At 40.1% G+C, this 26627-nt stretch overlaps 1 protein-coding gene across 5 annotated transcripts in view; it reads left to right on the top strand.

Annotated features, from left to right (window-relative positions):
• The window catches only part of LOC136857483 (F-box only protein 25), a 653389-nt gene that overhangs the window by 550674 nt on the left and 76088 nt on the right, over nt 1–26627 (top strand). For all 5 annotated transcript variants that reach the window (XM_067136159.2, XM_068225201.1, XM_068225203.1 and 2 more), the window contains one exon: nt 20563–20822. In XM_067136159.2, coding sequence (XP_066992260.1) covers nt 20563–20822 — 260 coding nt within the window. The remainder of the gene's footprint in view (nt 1–20562; nt 20823–26627) is intronic.

Below are 26627 nucleotides of genomic sequence, written 5' to 3' on the forward strand. Positions count from 1 at the left end.
TTTGCGCTCGCACCGCCCATTACGCCACTTACCACTCACGCCTGTTCACCATCAAGCCAGATTACAGTGGTGCCGCGCTCAAGCAACATGGAACTGTGCTGACTCGGGACGTATAGTATTTAGTGACGAGTCCCGTTTCCAACGGTGCCCTGGCGACAACCGCAGACGTGTTTGGAGACGTCCAGACCAGTGTGGGGATCCTGCCTTGACTATCGGACACCACACAGCCCCACAACATGCAGTGATGGTCGGGGGTGCCATCTCCTTTGATAGCCGGACCCCTCTGGTAGTCATTCCTGGCACACTGACAGCACAGCAGTATGTTGATGACCTTCTACGGCCGTGTATGTTACCATTCCTTCAGCGACATCCAGGTCTTACTTTCCAACAGGATAATACCCGGCCACACATGGCTTGTGTTGCTATGAACTGTCTTCAAGCTTGCTCTATCCTTCCTTGGCCAGCTCGGTCGCCTGATTTCTCTCCCATAGAGCACATTTGGGATGTCATGGGAAGGCGATTGCAAACATCCCGGAATGTCACCGTTTTAACCCAACAGTTGGAGACCATTTGGCACAGAATTCTGCAGGACACCATCCAGGAACTTTATCAGTCTATGCCACGTAGAGTGACAGCTTGCATCCAGGCCAGGGGTGGACCAACATCTTATTGACGTCCTCACTTTGTAACGCTCTAACGCTGCAATAAATCATTCGATTGTTCTGCACTTTTGATCGTTTGTTTCTCTATGTCTGTTCCTCACATCCACCGATTTTTATCGCCATCAGACAATTCCTTCCTGGTGTGTCGTTTTTCTTGTTATACATTGTATTTGTTTCCAGAGTCACATCCAGACATTTGAAACAGAGAATAGGTGCCTGGTAATTTTATTTATTTAATCTGACCCAGGACGTTCTAGGTTTGTGAAATGACACAGAATAATATACAGTGTATTTTAAATGAAATATGATGAATCAGATTAATCTTAAAAATAATACAGATTATAATTAAACATGTTAAATGACATGAACTCCATATAAATTATGTCGAAGAATTGAGATGGAGCATTTAATTACTGAGATGGCTATCTTATGTTGTAGGTTTCTCGACAGTTGATATGTCATAAAAGAATTGTTCTTCTCATATCAAAGAAAAGTCCAGTTACAATAAGTAATTTTTCGAAGAAGAACGGGATGGTTGGATTAAAAATGTTCTTTTTCTCGTTGACCACATCAGACGGCCAAGAGGCTGAAAATTCAAAGTGTACTATTGGATCAATAATTTCTGCTTTGTTCCTCCGTCTATCAATCGCTATAATATCAATCCTGTGAGTGCTGCCTCTATCGGCAACGTGTTGGACTTCTTCGTACACTTCCAGAATTTTGAGACGAAGAACATTAACAATCGCATTTCTGATGATATTCTAAGCAGTTCTCCTTGAGGGCAACTCCCCAGCCGAGCGTTTCGCCCTGGTGTGCTACGGTATGCACTAGTCATGCGTTTTGGTGGGTGTGCTATTTACCAACTGATGAGCCCAACTTAGCACACTGGGGCGAAACGCTGGCAACCAGAAATGAGTTAGCTGGAAAATTTATAATGACCAACAACGGACCATTTATATTGGTATTATAAATTTACTCATTCGAGACAAATATTTCAGGTTCCCTATGGAAATCAACATCTATATCATCTGATGGCCAGGCAGGCATCAATTTTTGGTAATGAGACAAAGTCTCTCATAGTGCATTGGCCCTGCCAATGGCTCCAAGTAGCCTACGCAGTGGCCTCCATGGTATGCACTAGCCATGCGTCTTGGTGGGTGTGCTATTTACCAACTGATAAGCCCAACTTAGCACACTGGGGCGAAACACTGGCAACCGGGAATGAGTTAGCCGGAAAATTTATAATGTCCAATAACTAGAGCCCTGTGCGGATATACAAAATAACATCCGCACTTCCTTCACCCGCATCCGCGAATGGTTATCCACAGATATTATAAATATTTACCTATGGTATATTACACCCAAGATATTGGAACGGATAGATCTGTTGACATAATGCAATAGACCACAACCCCTACAGTCACAGGTTTATGAGGGATTTTCTCTTGCGACAACTACCGATGTATTGAACTTTGTTCCTTTCTTCCACTAAGTGCGGGCAGAAGCCAGTTATGCTTAGGTGAGATTTACTGCTTTATGATGTCAAGGCACTGTATATCACCATTCTCCCATACCAATATCAAAGGTTGCCTAACTACAAGCAAAAGTAAGAGTATACCTGAGTGAAAATCAATAAACACATTATTTAGAAAATATCAGCAAAAATATACACACTGGCATACAGTTTGTATCCGCCAAGACACTAACTTTGTGGACATCCGCAGATATCTGTATCCGTGCAGGGCTCTACCAATAACGGACCATTTATATTGGTATTATAAATCATACTTGTCGGCGTGTTACTCAGAAGTTTTAGAATTTCTGTTAGTGCACTTCTGATCATGTTGTCGGCTTTTAACAGACTTGAGTTGGGAATTTTCTCAACTGAAACAGTCTGGAAGGCATGTATTAATGTCGGTCCAATAAACTGATTTAAATACAGTCAGTTCTTTATGTGGTTGGAGTGAGTCCTGATAATCTGATCTAAGTTAACTGTTGCCCCTAAATATATCATTTCTTCACTATTATTTATACTTGTAATGTTTTCAGAGACCATCACAGTTTCATCAGAATGAAGTTTACCATTTTTATAATAATGACATTTTATTTGTATGCATTTATATGCAGACGTATTTCTTGAAGCAGACTGATAACAGAAGGATTGAAGCTGCTGCTGTGATCACCAGATCATCGGCAAAGCATAGGGATGTTAAAGGAGTCAATTGAAAACCATACATTTCTGATTCTTTGATGTTAGTGAGTTCATCAAGGATGTGGTTTATTCCCCAGTTAAATGAAAAAAAAAAAAGTGAAAAAGGATCTCCTTAACTTCACATTATCTGTATGACCATGAGCAGTTTGAACTTGTGTTGTTTTTTCTCTGAGGAGGTTGACTATACTGAGAGTCAACTCAAGACCTTAGCGGTCCCTTTGATGTTAGTCAGACTTCTGGTCGGTGAAAAGGCTTCCACAGCGCCAAATAGTTCTCTAGGTTTGTTACTTGTTCCTGAAGTCAGGAACTTTCTTCAGTTTGGTTAGACATTCTGGTGAACTGACTTGACGAATTACATTTTTTTTGCCCTGTATAAATATGGAAAATATATAACAGGTTGTATGTTATTCGGGTTCGTTACCAACTCTTATATTTCATACATAGATGGCTATGAATATTTATTGTTCTCAGTGGTGTATGTAGCAAAATAATAATTATTTAATATGATATTGATATTGCACTGTGTACTTAGTAACCTTTGTTCGAGTTCATTCCATTGCTGATAAGTTCGCATAATATGTGCGACGTTGAAGATGGATCCAAGAAAACTGTTGGCAATACTGGCTGCAACAGCGTGTTCGGTATTCATAATGGCTGCCAGCTGTGAGCAAGACGTGTGATGCTGTGATGCTTGAGTCCCCTGTGAAATACTTTAACCCTCAAATGGTTAAACGACGATGCATCGCCCTTTTTGTACACGTTGTTGTGGTCAACGACGATACATCGACTGTTTTGCAGCCGTTCATTTGACACGCTCTCGTTATGCGTAGTGACACACAAATGTGCTCTATTTAGTATCATTTTAAACAGCAGATTACAGTCTCTCTTTTTACTCTAGTTGCTAGGTTGTAGACTGCCGTTTAAATGTACTGCACAGTCTTAAAATTCAGTCGTTAGGCTCGCTACCTTAACTGCGCAGTACAATATGGCGCCCTGCCGCGTCACGGTGTCGTTCTGTTGTACGCCCTGTTTTTATCAGTTTTGCGGAAATTGCGAGTAATTTATTTTTAAGACCCAAGAAATTTCGGTTCAAGTCCCATTCGGAAGATGTTGGATGAAATAATGAGTGACGCGAGTGATATGAGTGATAATGAGAGTGACATTGACAGACCTCCTGAAAAGCTGGAACGTTTATGCGTAATCTGTGGACCAACAAAAACGGGGAAGGACCTGTTATTTGTGCCCTGGTTGTAACTGTGCAGTTCACAGGGAGTTTCACCACAATTTGCAGCACTTCCGGAGGCCTGAAAGGAGAGGAAGAAAAAGGAGAGCACAGTCTAGTTCTGGTAGCTCCTCTGAGTGACGTTGCGGGGGCGTTCTAGTGCTTGTGTATATATGTATATCTCTCTTTATTTTCGTATATAACATCTAAAGTGTTTAAATTTTTTTGAAGTGCATAAAATTGTGCACAATATTGTGATTTGACTTTCTAGGGTAAGTCGAATATTTTAGTGTCTGGTATGGGCGCAAACATTTTGATAATATAATTTTGGAACACTTTTTTGGAAACTCAGGATGGCTGTAAAGATATAATGAAAGGTACAAAACAAAAATATATTTATTTCAATAGCCTATGATATTAAGATTTAATAAAATGTATTACACTGCATGATTTCCTTTTAAAACCTATTTTTAAGAATTTTTAGTGAAAGTATACAAAAATCCTGAAAATAGTGTGACAGTAACAGTCGTTTATATGGACCATTTGAGGGTTAAAGCTAACAAAAGTGGAGAAAAATTAAGTAGGAAATCTAAACCAAATTGTTTTAAACGTTTACAGTAGCCTACGAGATTAGAATCCGCTAAGAACTGTGGAAGACGTGAAAAAGACCGCACAGCTGACCGGCGTTGCTGTGTACAGTGTTTACGCCACTCGCGTGGAATTTAAACTCCACGGAAAATCCAAGTCTCCAGCAAAAGGTCGACGTGTCAGCTCAGTTCAAACTATGCACTCGTCGTAAATAACTCAGGAACGGCCTTAACACGGTGTGGGAATAGGATCCTTGGTGTATTCAATAATAATAATAATAATAATAATAATAATAATTTGTACTGCCCTCTACCTGCAGAAATGTTGTCATGAGGGGATCATGAGTTCGTTTTTACCTTCCGAATGACGAGACTACAAAATTTACATGCCTGGAAACATTGTATTTTGCAGTCTCACTCACAGGTGGATTTTTCAGCTTTTTGAACTGTGAGAAACTGCCACTGACAGTCATTGCACGAGAGCGGAATCATATACTTATGTTGTAAGTCTCCATGTGCCTCACACAAATTGCTTTATGAAATAAATATAAACCTTGCTTCTCTTGCCTCTGTATTCGTCTTTACTGGGCGAGTTGGTCGTGCGGTTAGGAGCGCGCAGCTGTGAGCTCGCATCCGGGAGATAAGGGGTTTGAATCCCACTGTCGGCAGCCCTGGAGATGGTTTTCCGTGGTTTCCCATTTTCATACCAGGCAAATGCTGAGGCTGTACCTTAATTAAGGCCACGGCCGCTTCCTTCCCATTCCTCGGCCTTTCCCATCCCATCGTCGCCATAAGACCTATCAGTGTCGGTGCGACGTAAAGCAAAATAGCAACAACAAAAAAGTATTTGTCAGTAATCTGTAGGTTTTACATGGTTAATAAAGGAATAAATAGGTATGGTACGTAATTAAAGTACAGCTATGTGAAAGGAAGTGATTTCGTTTGCTACCTCACGCATGGCGTTAATGATACGCTGGTTGTGGGGAGATGGAGAACGCCGACGGGAAGGGGGAACAGGGGACGTGCAGAAGGATACTTTTCCTAAGCTCTTGAGTTGAATTTCAGTATAGTAATCTCTTAATGGATCTGGGCAGTATAGAGTTCTCTATTCTCGCCTTACAGTGATTGTGTCCAATTTTGTTTTTGCTTTACTGGTGTCGAGGAATACTAATGCAGCCCAAAGTTTCTTTCATTACAGCAGTTCGTAAAATGCCATCAACAGTAGTCACGTGTCGTGACAAAACCTCTTTGGAACTGGTTCAAGGGGATGTATCGCCTTACAATTTTATCAAGAATTTTACTTAATATGTGCTGAATAATGGAGCAAATCATTCTCTTCACCACTTTTATGTTCTGTCTGCCTTGAGAATCTCAGTTCTGTAAATCTTGTTCAATTTCTGGCAGTCTGATTTGATCATATGTTTGTTTTTTGGATCCAATGATTTCTGAGGTTTGTTTCTAGATTTTGATAAATTCTTACCACTTTGATGGGAATTCCAGTTTTCTAGGCTCTAGTTCCAGGTTCTGTAGCCTTGTCACAGATGTCATTCCACTTAGGGATGGATGTAGGCTCTCCGGCGCCCGGGACAAAGATGTAATTCGGCGTTCCCTCCCGCTCCGGTTATCGCCGCAATGGCGTAGTATGAGCTCTGAAATAAACAAAATCAGTTGTGATTATATTAATTTATTTTATTAATTAACTGGTAGGGTATGAATTAATATAAATATCAACTTAATCAATCAATATTCTTAAACAACGCAAAATATTTAGTGTTAAATCAAAAAATATACCTAGGCGTACAAAGTCAAGTCTAGGTTTATTTTAACATACCATGATTTTCTCAACATAAGCATTCAATTATTGGACACATAAATAATGCCCAAAGTTATATTTAACGCCTTCGGTAAGTGTAATTCCAAAAAATAAACAGTATAAACTTGAATTTGAATAGATGAATTCAACCAATAATAAATAAATAAAGTTATACTTACACAATAACAAAGAAATGGTTAAAAGAAAGATTATTTTGCAATATACAGTTTTATTAATTTTCTTCAAAGTAAAATATTTTAAAAAATAAAATCTTTACACATTTCCTGAAACAAACCAATATGAAAAAAATTGTAACCTAAAACTTAGCTTTTCTTTCATCAAACGTTTTAATAATAGCATCGTATGAGATCTTAGACGCTACCGGTAACTGATATTCAGTGCTGATAATACTCAAGTTTGTGATGTGTTGTGCCGCCCTGTTTCTTAAATATGTTTTTGTTAGGTTCAGTTTACTAAAACTCTTTTCATTTCATGGAACTAAAGCAGACATTGTTATAAAATCCTAAGTGCCATTGTCACATTCGGATATGCATCCCTTAGTCCATTTTGGCAAATGAAGGTCAACATTTTTGCGGGAGTCCTGTCACGGTCGCCAGTTAATGCATCCACAAAGACGCACACGAGATGCTGTCAGTTGGTGCAATTAATTTTATTCACATAATATTCCCAAATTAACACACACATAACATTAATCATAGTATCGCAACAAACACTTCACTTCGAGAATATCAACAAAGCCGCCATTATTAAAAGCAACTACCAATCGCTGCTCATGGAGATTACAAATTTTAAACACAGTTGAAGACAGATGACTGCGTCAAGCATGTCACTTCAATATGGAGACTGCAACTATGGCATGTCAACACAAGAATAACTTCCAATCAATAACTCTCAGTAACTAACTTCACCGTCAAGATCGTCTCTTTATATAGGTGCCTGGCCAAGCTTCTAGAAAGTTACATTACAAAAAATATCTTCTAGAGTGTCTAATACACAGATTACAATGTACAGAATATTCTCAATCGTTCTTGTTCCTACACCATTCTGGAAGTTACAGTGTGTTTCACAATTATGGATTATAATTTATATATAGGTAAGAATAAATTATAATATTAATTTACAGGTATTTACATTAACGGAAACGCGATCATATCACACGTAATAATAATACTAATATTAAATGGATTTACATCACTTCAAAGCCATACATACAAATAATAATAATAATAATAATAATAATAATAATAATAATAATAATAATAATAATAATTCGAGCTCGATGTCTGCATTACTTACCCATGGGTGAGAGAATACTGTTTTCAAGTTATACCTGTTCCTTGCACTTGCGTCAACCTAAAACGTAATTTTACAAGCTTTTCTTTCAGCAAAAGTTTTGTTGATAATAGCATTGTGTGAGATCTTAGATGCTACCGGTAACTGATGTTCAGTGCTGATAATACTCAAGTTGGTGATGTGTTGTGCCGCCCTGTTTCTCTTTTCATTTCATGGAACTAAAGCAGACATTGTTATAAAATCCTATGTGCCATTGTCACATTCGGATATGCACCCCGTAGTCCATTTTGGCAAATGAAGGTCAATATTTTTGCAGGACTTGCTGTTTTCGTGGTTGGTATTAAATGGTATTTAAAATTGTGCAGTAGTTGTATCATTAATTTATCCTTACTAAGGTCATTATTATGTATATCAGCTAATTGCATTGCCCAAATTTTAATGTCATCATCCTTTAACTGCCCCGTGTAAAATCCAAACAAATTGTTCATGTTTTGTAACGCATGAAACTTGTTCCTGAGTTCGTTAAAGATATGGTCTATTTCTACAATCATGTTGTGGAACCGATTAATCACGTAGTTTCACAGTGTATTTTTAACATTAAGAAGGTTAATTTTAAAGAGGAATAAGAAATGTATAATATTAAAGTTACGTCACGTGTATTCATTTGTGAGGTGTCTTACTACAATATTCTTAACTCATATATTTGTGAGCTGGAGATAGTTCCAAGTTGAACTGAAACGAATACTCAATCATTAAAACACTATGATAGTACCTCTACTGTGTTGATTGGTAGAACATCCTGATAATATTTCAGCTAAATCATCAACACGGAAATTAAAATTACAAGCTTCTAACACAGGCGCTGAAGATGTAATGACTGGTGTTCTGTATATTACTGATGGTGGTTATGTTGTTTTTGTACTCAAGATTCATTTGATTCTTACGATACTTTGCCAGCATGTGCAGTGGAGTCCGATTGACGTATAACATTGTAACTTCAAATTTGACAAAAGTGTTGCCTTTCCAGGGATGATATAGCAATAATGAATGTTTATACAAAATGTTGATTCATGTGAACTTTTAATCTGTGCCCCATATTTTGATTTTGGATATCTGGGCACCCTAATTTACAAGCCTATACAAATAAAAAAAATTAAAACAACCTTATTTCACTTGCTACTCCTCAAAATGGAACAATACAATCAACCAATAATAACTCCATCTTTTTGGTTCACAGTAATTCATACAAAAGACATCCTGATCATGAAGCAAACCTGGTATTTATTTTAAATTCAGATCCAATCTGGCACTTTTCTATGTCCCAAAAAGCACTTTTGGTACTTTGAGACATACAGTGGAAGTCCAACGTGGCCTGCTTTACAAAGCAACTAACCTTCTTGGACATGTCTACACAAAAATATTGTCTGTGAGTGTAAAGTCTCTTTTTCTGCAGCACAATGTGAAGACTTTCCAATAATGTTTCATTGTATGGCCATATTTAGCAACATGTTTTTGGCATGTTCCCTCACTCCACATCTAATTAATAGGCTAATATTTGATAGTGATTTATTATTGTTATTATCGGGGTTAAACCAATTAGTGTTCAACACCAGGACCAACAAGTAAAACAGATGATTTGAAACAGCAAAACAAAACCTGTCAGATCGATTACGATCACAAGAACTGGTAGTACAGAGTTCGTGTTCCTGCGTGTCAAAATACTGGACACTCTGTATTCTCCCATACTAAACTGAGGGGCATATTGACAGGGTGCACCTGATGGCCTGGCCTTAAACATCAGGTGGGTAGATTGAAACTACAAAAGTTGCATGTTAATAGTGAAACTCAATAATGATTTTGTTTTGTCTGAATCCTTGGCTGAATGGTCAGTGTTTGAGGCCTTCCGTTCACAAGGTCTTGGCCGGATCAAGGATTTTAATGGCATCTTCTGGCTCGGAGACATGGTGTTTGTTCAGACAACACACCACACTACCAACCACCACAGAAGTATGCAATAGTAATTACTTGACGTCGGGTTTTTAGGAGCTTAAATGTTACTTAATTGCCTAAAATAGACTAGACTAAAATAGGTTCAAAAATATTTTTATGCAGCTTCAATTTCACGTATTTTAATAGACATCAATTAAAATACCATGTTTATTTTGTTAAATTGATAATAACTTGTTAGAGAGAAATATAAAACAACTTTCACTTTCCTCTTTGCTGCAAATGTCACAGGGTATAATTTTACCATCCGATGTGGAAACTCCTGTATCCACTTTTCAGTTAAAGACACTTGTATAATAAAGGTGCTAACGCTGGGCATTCCGTCCCACACGCACCCAGCGCTGTAAGTGGGCGGGCTGCTAGGCGATGAACGTATGCTATTAAACCACATTATTTTGTTCTACTATTGGCCGGGCTGAGTGGCTCAGACGGTTAAGGCGCTGGCCTTCTGACCCCAATTTGGCAGGTTCGATCCTGGCTCAGTCCGGTGGTATTTGAAGGTGCTCAAATACGACAGCCTCGTGTCGGTAGATTTACTGGCACGTAAAAGAACTCCTGCAGGACTAAATTCCGGCACCTCGGCGTCTCCGAAGACCGTAAAAGTAGTTAGTGGGACGTAAAGCAAATAACATTATTATTGTTCTACTATTGCATTGTTTAAACTATTGGTAAAATAGGGCTATATTCCTTGGAGAATAAATAATAGTAGTTAATGTATCATAATATAAGTCCGACTCATTGGCTGAATAGTCAGCGTTGAGGCCTTCGGTTCAGAGGGTCCCGGGTTCGATTCCCGGCCGGGTCGGGGATTTTAATCATCTCTTATTAATTCTTTTGGCCTGGGGACTGGGTGTTTGTGTTTGTCCCAACGCTTTCCTCTTCATATTCACACAACACACTACACTACCAACCACCACAGAGACACGCAATAGTGATTACATCCCTCCATATAGGGTTGGAGTCAGGAGGGGCATCCAGCCGTAAAACATGGCTAAATCCACATGTGCGACACAGTTCACACCCGCAATCCCACAGGTGTGGGAAAAAGCGGTAGAAAAAGAAAAAAATGTATCATAATATAAACTTGAATTTTCCAAGAATTCAGATTCTAAACTGAATTTTTGTAGTTTGAAAGTTTTCATGCTTCCTCATTTTAATTTTTCTTATCAATATTTCTTACTCCAAAACTTCATTTGCTCACATATCTCCTGCCTCAAATTATTTTATGGTTGATGAAAGCACTTTGAGTTTCCACTGAATGAAATAGAGCCAGGTCAGGGGTGAGAATACCTAAAGAAAAATTTTAAGATCGTCAGGCATTTGTCTTAACACATTCACACCCGTATCCGAGTTATTGCCTATATCGCGTGACCATGCTGTGGACCGTATCCGAGTTAACCCGGATAAGCCCAACCTTGAACTGGTGCCGTTCCTACGCAGCTGGGATCTGTTTTGGTCACAAATATGTGTGAGAGATGAAAGTAATACTCTTATGAATGCTTCTACTTATCAGAAACCATATGGCCACGGCGATTTTTGCTCCCGATGCACTTTCTTCGTTTTGTTTCTGAAGGTAGCCTAGTGCTGGCACAACTAGCTGCATAGTTGGTTTGTGATTGCACAAGCGTGTGTATAATCCTTTGGTATAATTGCGTTCTGAAGTGTAACTTAGCATGTAGGGACAATACAAATGATGCAAGTGATGCGAATTTACAAAGCACAGTTTTTCAGCTGCTTGAAAATTATCTTGGCCAGGGGTATACAGTCTATACGGACAATTATTACAAATAGCGTTGGACTCGCGAAACAATTACGGGAACAGGACACTGCCGTATGTGGAACAATATGGTCAAATAGGGGTGTACCAAAAGATCTAAAGGAACACCAGGCAATTCTCAAACGGGGGGAAAAGTGAACCCGTCATACAAGTACAGTCACTTCTCTCCGAAATCTCAGCTCCATCTACTTCACCAACTCCAAGTCAACGTTGCACAATTGTACCACAAAAAAGGGCACCGGCCAAGGGGTCCATCATTTAGGTTAGATGGGAAGAGAAAATACCATATTCTCTTGAAGTTTCCTTCATTAAATATAGTCAAGTTCCCCTGAAGAAGGTGCAAAGTGTGCTTCAAAAATAAAATTATTAGTGAAACACGTTATTTTTGTGGAAAGTGTGGTATTCCCATTCACCCAGGAAAGTGTGACATTTCCTAACATACCCTAGAGAGATATAGAGGACTTCATTAAGGTATGTGGAAATTTTTGTTTCCATATCTTGTTTAGTTTAGAACTTATTGTGAAAAGAATTCGTTGTTGTTTGCTCTGCCACTAACAGCTGGAATAGCTGGGCCAGCCCTTTAAATAGCTGCTCAGATGATGGGCGTGAATGTGTTAAGATAAAAGATATTGTAAATATCAGTGGTTCTATTCACATGCGGTTCCTGTATCTGTTCCTATTGAACAAAGTGGCAAATGGTGTGCTTTGTTCGTTTCTCGCTCCACCTCTAAAGTTTGTGTCATTACATCAGCCATTTCACCTGTTTTTACCTAGACAAAGAAGTACTGGAATCAGTTATGAGTGTCTTTCAGCTTCCTGGTAATGGGAACTGTGAACTTCCTTCATCTGTTCTCACATTTCATAACAGTAATGTGAGATCGGCTACCATGGTCAATAGACAAAGTACTTTTACACAATGTGTAAAATAAGTTTTGTTCTAATTGCAGAAATGGAAACTCAATGTTATTTTCTCAATAAAAACATTAAATTCGTACATGGAGAAGCATACATTTATGGATATGTATGCTTTAGTGGAGTACAAGAGTGTAGGTACTTTTTAATTTCGTGTGGCTATTTCTAGCCGAGTGCAGCCCTTGTAAGGCAGACCCTCCGATGAGGGTGGGCGGCATCTGCCATTTGTAGGTAACTGCGTGTTATTGTGGTGGAGGATAGTGTTATGTGTGGTGTGTGAGTTGCAGGGATGTTGGGGACAGCATGAACGCCCAGCCCCCAGGCCATTGGAATTAACCAATTAAGGTTAAAATTCCCGACCCGGCCGGGAATCGAACCCGGGACCCTCTGAACCGAAGGCCAGTACGCTGACCATTCAGCCGACGAGTCGGACAGTGTAGGTACTGATGAACAGTGACAGCCATGGTTACAATGGTGTAGCTTTTTTGTGTTAAAATAGCAAAGTAAAACGCACTACCAACCAATGAACTTGTTCAGTCACACTTGTTCTCCACATTTCTTAAAAACGGGGCATGTATTTTGTTTGGAAAACTTAAGGGTAATAAGGGACGATTCCATAAACTAAACCAAAGTATAAGTTCAGTGAAACAACATAATGAACATGGTTCATGTCCCAGAAACTTGCCCATTAAGCTGGCAGAAGCTGTTTTAAACATTGTTTCTCTTATGTTCTGCAACCTGAGAAGGTGCTAGCATTAGGGCCTAGGAAAATAGGAACATGCCCAGAGAGGAAGCTAGGTGGACCGAGGTTAGGGAGCTTTCCATCTGTAAATCCATCTCTTTTATTCACTGACAACAACATATGTACAACATTATAACTGAAGCACTCTTTCAAAAGTAAACCAATAAACTCCTATTGGCCTCTTACATACAAGAGAGAACAGAAGATCCATTTTCCCCAGAAAATATAATGGAAACAAGTAGTACTAGAAAGTAATATTAAACGTTAACATTAAAGAAAAAGAAATGGCCTTCAACTGGCCATAGACCCCTGGACTATGAACCCGGCCCATCCAAACAGCACAGCACACACTGAAGCACAACTCAAATCCACTTACACACCCATTCACGGCCACAAGCATTAACCTCTCACTCAATACACACACATACAACATTCACTCATGACTTACGCTCCGATGTTCGCAGCCCAGAAGCCTTGGGTTCGAAAGGAACCTCCCAGTAGTTGCTCAAGAGAGCGCCAAATAATTAGTGAGAATCTAACGCTGGATACAACCAGCCACCAAGACTACATTTGAGAAGGGAAGGGGAAGGGACAGGAGGGGGAACAACCAATGTAGAAACAATACACTCGACTCACAGCACAGGCGCACTTCAAGTGTCTGTAAGAGTCTTGTGAGAGAGCGTAATAGAAGTTTCTCGTAACGCAATTTCTTAAATACATGAAAATATCTGTGATATCCTCCCCGCCTGAAACTGGGCCAAGCCCATACAACACACTTCAGATATTTTTATTAGTCCATTGGGGATGCAATACACACATAGGCGTAGCAGTGAATAGCAAAGAAAACACTTCACACAGTAGCTGTCGATATACACGTAGCGAGACTTCTGGGAGGGAGCTGATGAGGTCAGTTACCCAACCGGTTTTTCCAGCACGCAACACATACACTCCCCAAGTGTGCCGACCGTTGATACGAGTTCATAGAAGGTAAACAGAGCGGGCAGCACATACTGCACACAGGAGACTAAAGCCTCCACCAGCTGGACAGCTGACTAGATTGAAGTGGTGACAAGCAGTCTCTCAGGACACCACACAGCATATCCTCGATGAGGCAGTGGAATAGAATAGTGCTGTCCACACATCACATAGCACAGCACCAAGCACCAAAGCGGGAGGCTGCAAACTTCTCCTAGTGGATCGACTGGCCATCTCGACTCATTAGGATCGGCTTTCAGGATTCTCCAAAGTCTTGTTAACACCACACTGGCTCCCAGGGAAATTCCTGCGACATAAATCAAACACAGCAGAAAGGCGGCACCAAAATGAGGTAAAAGGTTTGGGGAACAAGGAATACTTCTCAAACGTAGTAAACTAATGAACGACAGCACATTACACACACAGACATACTTAATCTAATATGAGGCCTCAAAACAAAGAATTGACACGTCAAACTAAGAAATATATACAGAACTTACAATAGTAAGTAACCTGGAAATACTTTACAATATACAAAATGTGCCCTGACAAATCATAGCTTCAGGCATAAATTTATGAAAATAAATAATACATATCCCATTATTGACCTGTATGTCAGCGGTCCAAACTTTTACTATCTCGGTCATCCGCTTCTGAATGTTACAATATTTAAAGGCAGAATGCCTCATAACTTTAGACATTACCAAGAGACCAATAGTATATTACCGAAACTTGGTGAAAACAGCTGTTACCAAGACATTCTCTTAATAAAGCATTAAGTGGCCTTTACCTGAGGAAGATGTACACGGGTCAATTTCCCGTTTGAATTATCCCGAACCAGAAGAGTGACGGGCGTCAAATACTTCACAATTTCCCACAGACCTTGATATCGTGGAGCTAGCTTAGCAGCCTGACGATTGGCCTTAGAACTCACAGGCTAATTCCTAATGAAGACAGAATCTCCAACCCTGAAATTACCAGCTTTGCGACCCTTATTATAATAACGTTCCACACGAGCGTGAGGAGCAAGGAGATTACGACGGGCTCTAGTCCAAGACTCACGGATGGAGGAGGGTTCAATAACCTCCGGCAAAAGGTCATTAATCGACCAGAGATTGGCTAATGGAGAATTAGGAGAGAACGCAAACATGAGTTTGATAGGAGTTTGCCCATGCGATTCATGCTTAGCCGAATTGAAAGCCAAAGACAACCATTCCAAATTAGAGTCCCAACGAGAGTGATCATTTGAGTGATAGGCAATCAAGGCTGATCTCAAGTTGCGGTTAAAACGTTCCGCATATGAAGAATTTGGGTAGTGGGGAGAAGTAGTAATATGGTCTATCCCTAACCCAAAACAGAACTTCTTAAATGCATGAGAAGTGAATACTGAAGCATTGTCCGACACTAGATACTGGCAAGAACCAAACGTTCCAAAAATCTGTTTTAAACATAAGACAGTACTTTTGGTTGTGGCATCATGCGTGGGAAATAACCAAACGAAACGGGAAAATGCATCAACATAAACTAGCACATATCTATGGCCAGACTGGGAACGCGGGAAAGGTCCTAAATGGTCTACAAACAGCTTCTCCATAGGGCGATTAGCTTGTTCAGAGGCAAGGAAACCTAATCGGGTATTCTGAGCTGGCTTACTTAAGGAACAGACAGTACAAGATCGAATGTACTTACAAATATCTCCATCCATACCCTTCCATATAAAATGATTTCTAATCTTTGCTCGAGTTTTGAAGATCCCAAGATGACCACCTAAAGGGGAAACGTGGAAATATTTGAAAATCATAGGGACCATGGCAGATGGAAGAACGACTTTCAACTTACGATCATGATGAGAAACACAAAGCAGCACACCATCCTTGATGACGTATGGCTTGACTTCTTCTCCCTCAGAAATTCTCCGGATAATGCCAGCGAGAGTTTCATCTTTTCCTTAATGCCACGCAATCCCTGAAACAATTCGGGAATTTCTAGAAGAACAGAATTAGCTATCTCAACCTTTTCTTCTTCTACCAGATCATCAGTACCAGGGTAAAACATACGACTCAGTGCGTCAGCAACAACATTCTCGAAGCCCTTAATATGCTTCATAGAGAACTTAAAAGCGGAAATACGGACGGCCCAGCGAGCAAGTCTACCAGTCGAACGAGGCTTCTGTAAAACCCAAGAGAGAGCCTGATTGTCTGTCTCAAGGTCGAACTCAGAGTGCTCAATGTAAAAACAGAATTTTTCCAAAGCGAACAAGACAGCGAGCGCTTCGAGCTCGTACACAGAGAATTTTACTTCCACAGAGGTTAACGTTCTGGATGCATAAGCAACCGGACGGCACCCTAGCTCATTGTCTTGGAGAAGAGCTCCAACAATAGCACTCCCAGAAGCATCCGTTTGGACAATAAATTGCTTGGAGAAATCCGGGATAGTTAAAACAAGAGAGTTAGCAATAGCAGATTTTAAATCCTCAAAAGCAACTTGCTGTTCCGATCCCCAAACAAACTTTACTCCTTTCTTCTGAAGATAGTTCAATGGAATAGCCCTCTGAGCAAAATTGGGCACGAACTTCCTAAAGAAATTACACATGCCAATGAAACGGGCAACGGCTTTCACGTTACGAGACGGAGGGAACTCGCTTATCGATTTGGTGCGATCAGGATCAATAATTACTCCACTAGATAACACAATATGTCCCAAGAACGAAATCTGTGGTCTGGTGAACGAGACTTTGGTAGGTTTGACAGTTAAACCTGCCTTCTGAAGACGGCTAAAAACTTCCCGCAGATGATGGACATGTTGATCAAAATCCTCACTGAAAATAATCAGATCATCTAAATAATTTATAACGAACTTGAATTTGATGTCAGAAAGAACTGTGTCTAACAAACGAGACAAAACAGAAGCACCCATGGCCAATACGAATGGGATTCTCTGGAATTCGAAAAGGTTCCAGTCTGTAGCAAAAGCTGTTAAATGCTTAGATTCCTCTGCCAGGGGAATTTGAAAATATGCCTGATTCAGATCTAAGGAAGTGAAGACCGTAGCCTTACTGAACCAAGCAAAACACGATTGTAAATCAGGCAATGGGACAGATTCAATAGCAGTATTCCTGTTCAGTACCCTACAGTCAATAACAGGACGAAACCCACCTTGTGGTTTAGGAACCAGAAATACCGGTGACGAGTAGGCAGACGTAGACCTCCGAATGATACCTTGATCTAACATAGCTTGGATTTGCTCCTTGAGGACTTTCATTTTGGGCGGTGCTAAATGATACGGTGGTGATTTAACAAGGGTGTGATTGGTAAGTTCGATCTTGTACTCGAGGACGTTTGTTAGCCCTAGTTTATCCGTTAGGACATCGGAAAATTCCTTACACAAACCCTGAATACACCCTGCTTGCTCAGACGTCAGATGAGAGACATCAGGTAGGACAACATCAACAGACGACAACATAGTCTCATTCGACTTGACATTTCCATTCAAAGGATGTTGATGAAACACAGGGATCAATACCTTGGGCTGAAACTGAAAATGAATAGATCCTGCAGACAAATTAAGAATGAGCCCAGAATGTGCAATGAAATCGGCTCCCAGAATGACTGCACAGGATAACTCATTGACAACCACGAACCTGAATTTCCAAGAAAAGGAAGCTATTCTTACAGAAACCCTAAATCTGCCAAGAATACCTACTTTACTGCCATTCGCCGTCACATACGTAGAAGACACAGGTTCTAGTTTATTAAACTTATTGGAGCTCTTTAAAAGTTCATAAAGTTCCTTATCAATCAAGGACACTATGCTCCCCAAATCAACCAGGGCAGACATGGGTACCTTGTTTAGTTTAACATTCAAATAGGGCAGTTGAGGTCGATGAATGGCCTTTACTCGAGTCCAGTCTCGCAAATTACTAGGAGACCCAAACAAACGGCTTTCAAACAAACTTGAAAGATCAGAACAACCTTCAGTTTCAAGAATGAACATCAGCGAATGACCATTGAGTGCGTCCGGCACTCCTTCTGCTACTCTGTTACATGATAGCTTTCCTAGTCAACTTCTGTTGGCGCGATCACCTGTAGATGATTGGGTACGATTTCGTTGAAGTACAGGACAATTAGGACATACATGTGTGTTAGACCCACACTCGTAACACTTACGTTCTACGGGCTGCGAACCGGAGTCACTACTGCTAGGTTTAGAAAACTGCCGCCGAGGACAAGCATTTCGTAGATGATCAGCCGATTTACACAGAAAACAACGTCGTGTTTTGTCTACAGAAAGTGAAACAGGGACAGAAGCGCTACTAGATGACAGTCTATCGATATTACGGAGTGAGTCCGCATATTTCACTCCTGCCGCAACACAAGCGTTTTCTAGCTCAAGGAAAGAATTAGGCCTTGATGAAAATGACAAATAAGACCTATACTCGAGCGTCAGACCTTCAACAATAGAACTCACAATCTCACCTTCTGAATATTTCAAGTGGAAAACTCTCGAAAACATTTTAATGTCCCGAACGTACTCTGAGAGTGCATTACTTCGTTGTACTCGAAAGAAATGTCGCTGCACTAGAGATGATAGTGCTCTGGTAGGAATACATTCACGTAACAGTTTCGCGTGGTAATCCCCAAGAGAATCACGTTCAGACATAGCCACAGCTATGCGACTGGCTAAGTTTCCAGAAGCATGCGGATAAATTATTTGAAATATCAGATCATCTTTGACACCATATACAGCACTATGCTCGAGAAATTCAATTAGAGTGCACAGGAACTCAATAACTTGTTCGATAGAGTCAATAGAATAAGACTTCATCCCTTTAATAAGTAATTGCAGCAGATGTGGTAGCTTTGCAAAATTAACGACTGAAGAAATATTCTTTGTCACACATGAATCATTGCCGGATGAAATGGGGTGACCAGGCGGTGGTTGCGAAAGTCCCTGTTCAGTAAGTTCAGCAACACCAGCAGGCTTATTTTAAACGGAGACAGAAAACAAGCTATCTCCCATCCCCAAAAGAGTCTCAATTTTATTCAACCACAAAACGAATAAGGTTTTCACATCATCGCCCATACTATCACCAAATAATGCCTGGAGATCAGACACACGGTTCCTGTAATGAAGCAGGCGAGCTTTAATACGACGAATCTGCTTTCGTGTGACATCACTTTGACCTTGACTAAACTCGTCCAACGTGGACTCTATTTGAGACAGTGAAACCCCGATACGACCTAACGCACTCTCAAGAACAATGAAAGGTTGACAGCTCGATAAACTAACAGGGTTACGTAACGAGGAACGAAGAAGTCTAATATTATCGTCTAATGTACCGGCAGGAGAAACGCCCCTAATACACAGTTCATATCCCAGCTCCTCGATTCGTAGCAATTCGAGACTGAAACAGTCGCGTATCTTATCGCCATTAATGGGTCCCATTGACCCTTGTGCATCTTTACTAGTATCAGTCATAATTGCTCCTTTAAATACGAAAGAATAATAGACAATACTGAATTTACTGATGGAAACCACGCTATGATGCTACCACCTGAAAAGGTGCTAGCATTAGGGCCTAGGAAAATAGGAACATGCCCAGAGAGGAAGCTAGGTGGACCGAGGTTAGGGAGCTTTCCATCTGTAAATCCATCCGTCTTTTATTCACTGACAACAACATATGTACAACATTAGAACTGAAGCACTCTTTCAAAAGTAAACCAATAAACTCCTATTGGCCTCTTACATACAAGAGAGAACAGAAGATCCATTTTCCCCAGAAAATATAATGGAAATAAGTAGTACTAGAAAGTAATATTAAACGTTAACATTAAAGAAAAAGAAACGGCCTTCAACTGGCCATAGACCCCTGGACTACAAACCCGGCCCATCCAAACAGCACAGCACACACAGAAGCACAACTCAAATCCACTTACACACCCATTCACGGCCACAAGCATTAACCTCTCACTCAATACACACACATACAACATTCACTCATGACTTACGCTCCGATGTTCACAGCCCAGAAGCCTTGGGTTCGAAAGGAACCTCCCAGTAGTTGCTCAAGAGAGCGCCAAATAATTAGTGAGAATCTAACGCTGGATACAACCAGCCACCAAGACTACATTTGAGAAGGGAAGGGGAAGGGACAGGAGGGGGAACAACCAATGTAGAAACAATACACTCGACTCACAGCACAGGCGCACTTCAAGTGTCTGTAAGAGTCTTCTGAGAGAGCGTAATAGAAGTTTCTCGTAACGCAATTTCTTAAATACATGAAAATATCTGTGATAAACCCTGACAACACTTCTCATTTGATTTCTTTTACTTTTACAGCCTGGGGATGATGTGTTTCCCAAACTTCAGAACCTGCCCGAAGAGTGTGTTCGAGAGGTACTGTTACGCCTGGCTGACCACAAGGACCTAGAGAATAGCAGCAAGGCGTACAACGTGATGCAGCGGCTTGTCGATGAGCAGCGCATCTGGCGAGAGCTTTGCCAATTCCATTTTACACCACAGCAGATCAGCTTTGTCCTGGAGCGAGACTTTGTTGGGCTGCCCAAGGACTGGCAGAGCATCTACCACAAGCTCAGAAAGTAAGTTGGCTTATGGCCGGTTTCCGGTACACCACAGTTACCTGTGAGTTACCTAAATGCGTTTGTAACTTTAACTGCGCTGTTAACTTTAATGAGTTTCCGGAAACTTAAATCCAGTTTTATAAGCCCTGGTAATAAATAGCGCTGTTATCGCGATGTTTAGTATCTGTCGTCCTCCAGTAGATGTCTCTATGCAATTGATTTTAGGATTATTTTGGTAATATCTAGTTACTTTTACTAGCAGAGGTTTTGTACAGTGAAAAATGGTTGGCAAATATGTACACAGTCATCTCAATAAATCTGATTAGCATGTAATAATCTCTCATAGGAATATATGTACGATCTAATAATGCAAACATTAGATATATTTCCCGTTCTTATTCACAGTATGCAGACATCGCCTTATATTTCACCTTGATTGTTGTCGTCAGTAAAATTATAAAAATACACAGCACTTACCAAACAGATCACTTTTCACTGATCCAGAACACAACAAAGGTAAATGAAAATAATCACATAAATGAAAATGTGCTACACACTTTGGAACATATCATTCCGGCACTGAAGTTCTGCACTGATGGTGCGATATCCATTTGTTCTCGCTCCAACTGTTACAGATTTTTTTGGTAGACCGCAAACAAGCCGAAAATTCCTACTTAAAACACGCATATGCCGTTTTCTCTTCAGGGATGCTGGATATGTACGGCAAGATTGCCGTTTTTTCAGTTTTTCTTCCGTATCTTATCGCCGAGTCTTACGTGCAAAATGTTGCTTATTCCTGCTCGTGTCTCTCTGGGAACTCGCTCACTTATCATTCTTCTTTGACATGTAATTTCATCTGATCAGATGCCAAACCCTTCAAGAATTCCATGTTTCTGGGCTTTCATGGCACAACTTTGACAACACGAAAGCATTACAAACTGCGATCTCCAATAGCCAAAAGAAAATAGCCATATCACTCAATTTTTCATTAGTACTGTAGTTCCCTAATGTACTCCTCGAACTGAGAATTTGTAGTTCATAATAACTGTAACGGACTAGTAATTTGAGAGGTTTTTCTTACACTGACCACGCAACACGCATTGATAAAAATACTCTCGTAACTGCTGACGTTAAGTCCACTTGAGAATTTCTATCGAACATAGCGAGCTAACCCTGACTCAGGGTGTGAAGTGTATTGACACAGATAAGATGATGACATAACCTATATCTCCCTGCAAGATTTTTAATTAAGTCCAGATGTTTTATGTTTATTGAGCGTCTATGAGACCTCACGTCACTGGTTAAAGAATATAATAACACTAAAAAAGGCAATGAAAAATCGACATTTATTATTCAGCAGGCTTATATTAAATGCATACCAGTACCGTACTTAAGATATTTATTATTTAATACAATGTAAATATAAATGGTAAATACTCCATAATTTCAGATTGGGTGTTAACTAACTGTTGGTGGGACTCATGATTCAAAGGCTGACGAAAGAGATCTTAACATTATAGCTATGGTACACCGAAAGATCAATTTGAGCCTGAAAAAATCTGTTTGATTCGAGTTCTGTTTTTTTTTTAATGACGATTCATTTCCCGTATTGCAAGATGCATCTACATTAGAGGCGCCATGCTTCGAGAAGATTATAACCTAAACAGATGATAGGGACAGATGACACCATACAAGTGGAATCAGTGACAAATGCAGGTGATAATGTGGAAGTAAATATACTGACCGAAATATTGTCAACTCCAGCACACCCAAGCACGTTAAAACTACAATGAATGGCTGTAAATATATTATAACCAGTTTGTTATCACTTACTAATATTTACGAAACTAATATAAGATCTAGTACGAAACGGTATGGAGTGGCGCCTCATAGTGGTATTTGTTGGAATCAGTTCTAACATAGAGGTAACTACAGCACTAGCTGCAGTTACCAGTCATTGCACAGATAACTGTGAAGAAGCCGATAAGTGTTGTTTCGGAAACACATTTTAAACATATCACCGGGTTAAGTCACTGATAACTACGCATCTACAGGTAACTGTCATTCCAGAAACTGGCTATTAGTCTGGTAGAACATCTACCACAAGCTGAGGTAGAAAGTTGGCTGAGTCTGTTGGAATGTCCACCACAAGCTCAGGAAGTAAGTTGGCTGAGTCTGGTGGATCTACTACAAGCTGAAGAAGTAAATTGGCTGAATCTGGTGGAATGTCTACCACAAGCTGAGGAAGTAAGTTGGCTGGGTCTGGTGGAACATCTACCACAAGTTCAGGAAAGGAGTTGGCTGAGTCTTTTGGAATGTCCACCACAAGCTCAGGAAGTAAGTTGGCTCAGTCTGGTGGAATGTCCACCACAAGCTCAGGAAGTACGTTGGCTGAGCCTGGTGGAATGTTTACCACAAGCTGAGGAAGTAAGTTGGCTGAGTCTGGTGGAATGTCCACTACAAGCTCAGGAAGTAAATTGGCTGAGTCTGGTGGAATGTCGACCACAAGCTGAGGAAGTAAGTTGGCTGGGTCTGTTGGAATGTCTGCCACAAGCTCAGGAAGTAAGTTGGTTGAGTGTGGTGGAATGTCTACCACAAACTAGGTCGTTTCATTAATTATGGAATGTTGTGATGTCGTATCACATGTCTATAGGGGGAGAGGTGGACCTGTCATCTTTTTTACTTCCTGTTCATCCTCAAGTTCTTCTGCTTTCTTATAAAACAGTATTATAAACTGCTACCTCCCCTCATGAAATTGTAGTGATATTTAATCCTTCTATGATAAACACACTTATTCTTCTCTCTGTCCAGCCTCCACCAACACCTTTTCTGTATAGTGTGCCACGGACAAAGTGCGGTTAGAACACCACGTATGTTCATAGACTGGTTCTATTGGATCTCCCTACCGAGTTTTTCGTCTCACTACTAGCAATGAGGGCTCTGTCATCATTGCTCTTCTGATGATAGTGTGGTGATAGTTGTACTATCTGCTGCTGATTTTCCTGTCTCATATCTTGCAATTATTTTCATGAGTGAACCAAGCAAGTTGCCCGTACGATTGAGGTCGCACAACTGTGAGCTTGCATTGTGTGTTCGAATCCCACCTTTGGCAGCCCTGAAAACCTTAATTAAGGCCATGGCTGCTACCTTACCAATCCTAGCCCTTTCTCATCCTTCCATTGGCGTGTCCAAATGGCACGTATGGCCAAACACTCACTCACTCACTCACTCACTCACTCACTCCATAGGCTTCTGAGGGACGTGAAGTTCCCGTGCCGATCTCACAATCCTCTTCTATCCTTTTCGATCTTGAGCCCGCTCTTCCCTGTTATCTATTTGGAGGGTCCGGCACATCTTGTAGATCTCTTTCTTCCAGGTGCTTCGGGGTCTTCCTGAAGGTCTTTTTCCATTAAGAGATGCCTTGTATAGATATACTGGTGCTCTGTTATCCTGCAACCTCAGTACATGTCCAGCCCAGCGCAGTCTGTTGGATTCTATCACACCCATTATAATGTGTTATTGAGAGAGGGTGTAAATCTCATAATTAGATCTTTTCTGCCAGCTTTGAGAGATAGGATCGAACCATGGGCCAAATATTATTCTATGAACTTTATTCTCAAAGACTTGCAACGTATGGCCAAAATTCTCAAAAATATACTCTTACGAGAAAATTATTGTGTTGTGTCCATCTTTCAACATAATACAACATTAAACAATTTACACTATAATTACAATAACGGAAAGCATTATTTATCACCAGTCTTCCTTTAGAGCATCTTCAGCTGGCTAGTGAATTTTTTTTTTGACCTAAGACATGCTTGAATGCTACTGAAATGGTAAAAATGATGGCTACGGGAACTCCTTAGCTATGGTGGACCATGTCAATATGTGCTCTGCAAACGCACACGCCAAAGTACGCACTCAAAAGCTGTGATAGTTAGCCTTGTAGCCTGTGTGCTGTGCATGTCTCGACAATCACGAGAACTTCTGGATGCTTTTCTCGTGAGACTCTCATGAGAACAATGGGCTTTGACACCTTGGCTGATGGGGACTGGCACTTTTAGTGAATATTGATGGATATCAAGAGGAAATCATGGACCTAGGAATATTTCATCGATGTCCCAGAAAATAAACTGCAATGTCGTGTACTAGTTTCCTGAGAGTGATTATCTTGAAATATCTCTATTCTGTCCATGCTAATTGATGGTGGGTGCCGCCATCTCTTCATTTACTTTATTTATTTGTTATTGTTTTGTCCAGACCACTTTATGTTTCTGAACTTCATAAGATTTGGAGAATCTTCTAACATTGTTTTATGGATTATTTCTTTCTTTCGTAATATTGTTAATTATTACTTAAATACCTTTTCTACATAACTCAACAAAGTTCCTAGATAATTAGTTCTGTAATAAAACACATACACTTTTGTTATTTAAGACATTTAATTCGATAGTCTTGCAGTTGGAAGGAGATGTTTAATTCATAATTTTATTTAACTTGAACTACCACCATTGTTTTGTTTCTGAAATATCTTCCGTTCATAACAATGAAAACCTGAATGTTCACATTTACTTGCTTAAATTCTTTTGGTTGTTCTTATTGGTTCTACAAACAGCGAGTGTGTGAAGCAGGTAGTATTTTACGTTTTATGTTAACTATCTTGATGCCATTGTTAGCCCATTGCTGTATCTCAGAGTTTATTTTGGCAGTACCAGTTATGTTAGATTTTTACATTACTGTTAGGAAACCGTCTGTGACAACAACCACAGATTTACAGCCAATTTCCATAGTGGAGGATGCCGGTTTTCTATATTTTGTTTCATTGCTTGATCCTACTTATAAAATTCGCAACAGGAAGAAGCTACGCCAGCTAATCAAGCCTATCTGTGAAGAAGAAGAACAGCACATTATGCTGGATTTGTCACATATCTCCTATGTATCATTGACAACTTAATTAAATTGCGAGGCATATATGGTGGTGACATTGATTGCAGTTGAAATATGCAGTCACTGTTGTTTGAAACGTGTCGTTTCCCGGAAAGAGACACGGTCTTAAACATTGGTGAAGCCTTAGATAGTGGAGAATTATGGCTATCACAACTGATAACGCTGCAGATATGACAGTAGCAATGCACCATGTCAGATGTTTTTAAACTTGAATGTTAAAGCGCCATTGCAGAACAACGTACAATCCAGTGTTGAGATAAAGCCCGACGGATTGTGGGTTACTTCAAAAGCAAATCTTCAGCAAATCCAGGGTCTTCTAAAGAAGCCTCAGCACAAATTAATTTGGGAAACAGAATCTTGATGGAACAGTACATCTATTTAAAAAACTATTTAAAATAGTTTATGTTGGGTCCACCTTGTCAATACACTTTTAATCATTGAAAATTATTTATTCATTCATGCATGTTTCAGGAACAATATGCATTACATGTTGGGACATCTTCACAAACAGAAGAATGTGTTGCTGCATGTGTATCAAGTTTATCTTGTGGCTTGGAAACAATTAAAGAATATGAGTGGACAGCCATGGATGAAGTGCTAAAGGAATCGGCAGCTGTTTCATCTTCTAAACTCAAGAAATATCCAGCAAGAATTATGCTTCCATTTTGAAAGTGACACCAGTTTAGCGCCAGCTAAAAACAATGCTGTTGGGAAAGAAAAGGACCTTCTGTGAGATTTTCACCGTCAGTTAAGTGGAAGGCTCGATTGTGTATATACTACCACTGTCATTGGTCCTCTCACTATTTATGTACATGTCCATGGAAAGCAGGAATTTTTTATTATTACCATATTTGCTTTTATTAATAGTGGCGAAGT

The sequence above is a fragment of the Anabrus simplex genome, chromosome 1 (assembly GCF_040414725.1).
Source record: "Anabrus simplex isolate iqAnaSimp1 chromosome 1, ASM4041472v1, whole genome shotgun sequence".
Lineage (NCBI taxonomy): Eukaryota > Metazoa > Arthropoda > Insecta > Orthoptera > Tettigoniidae > Anabrus > Anabrus simplex.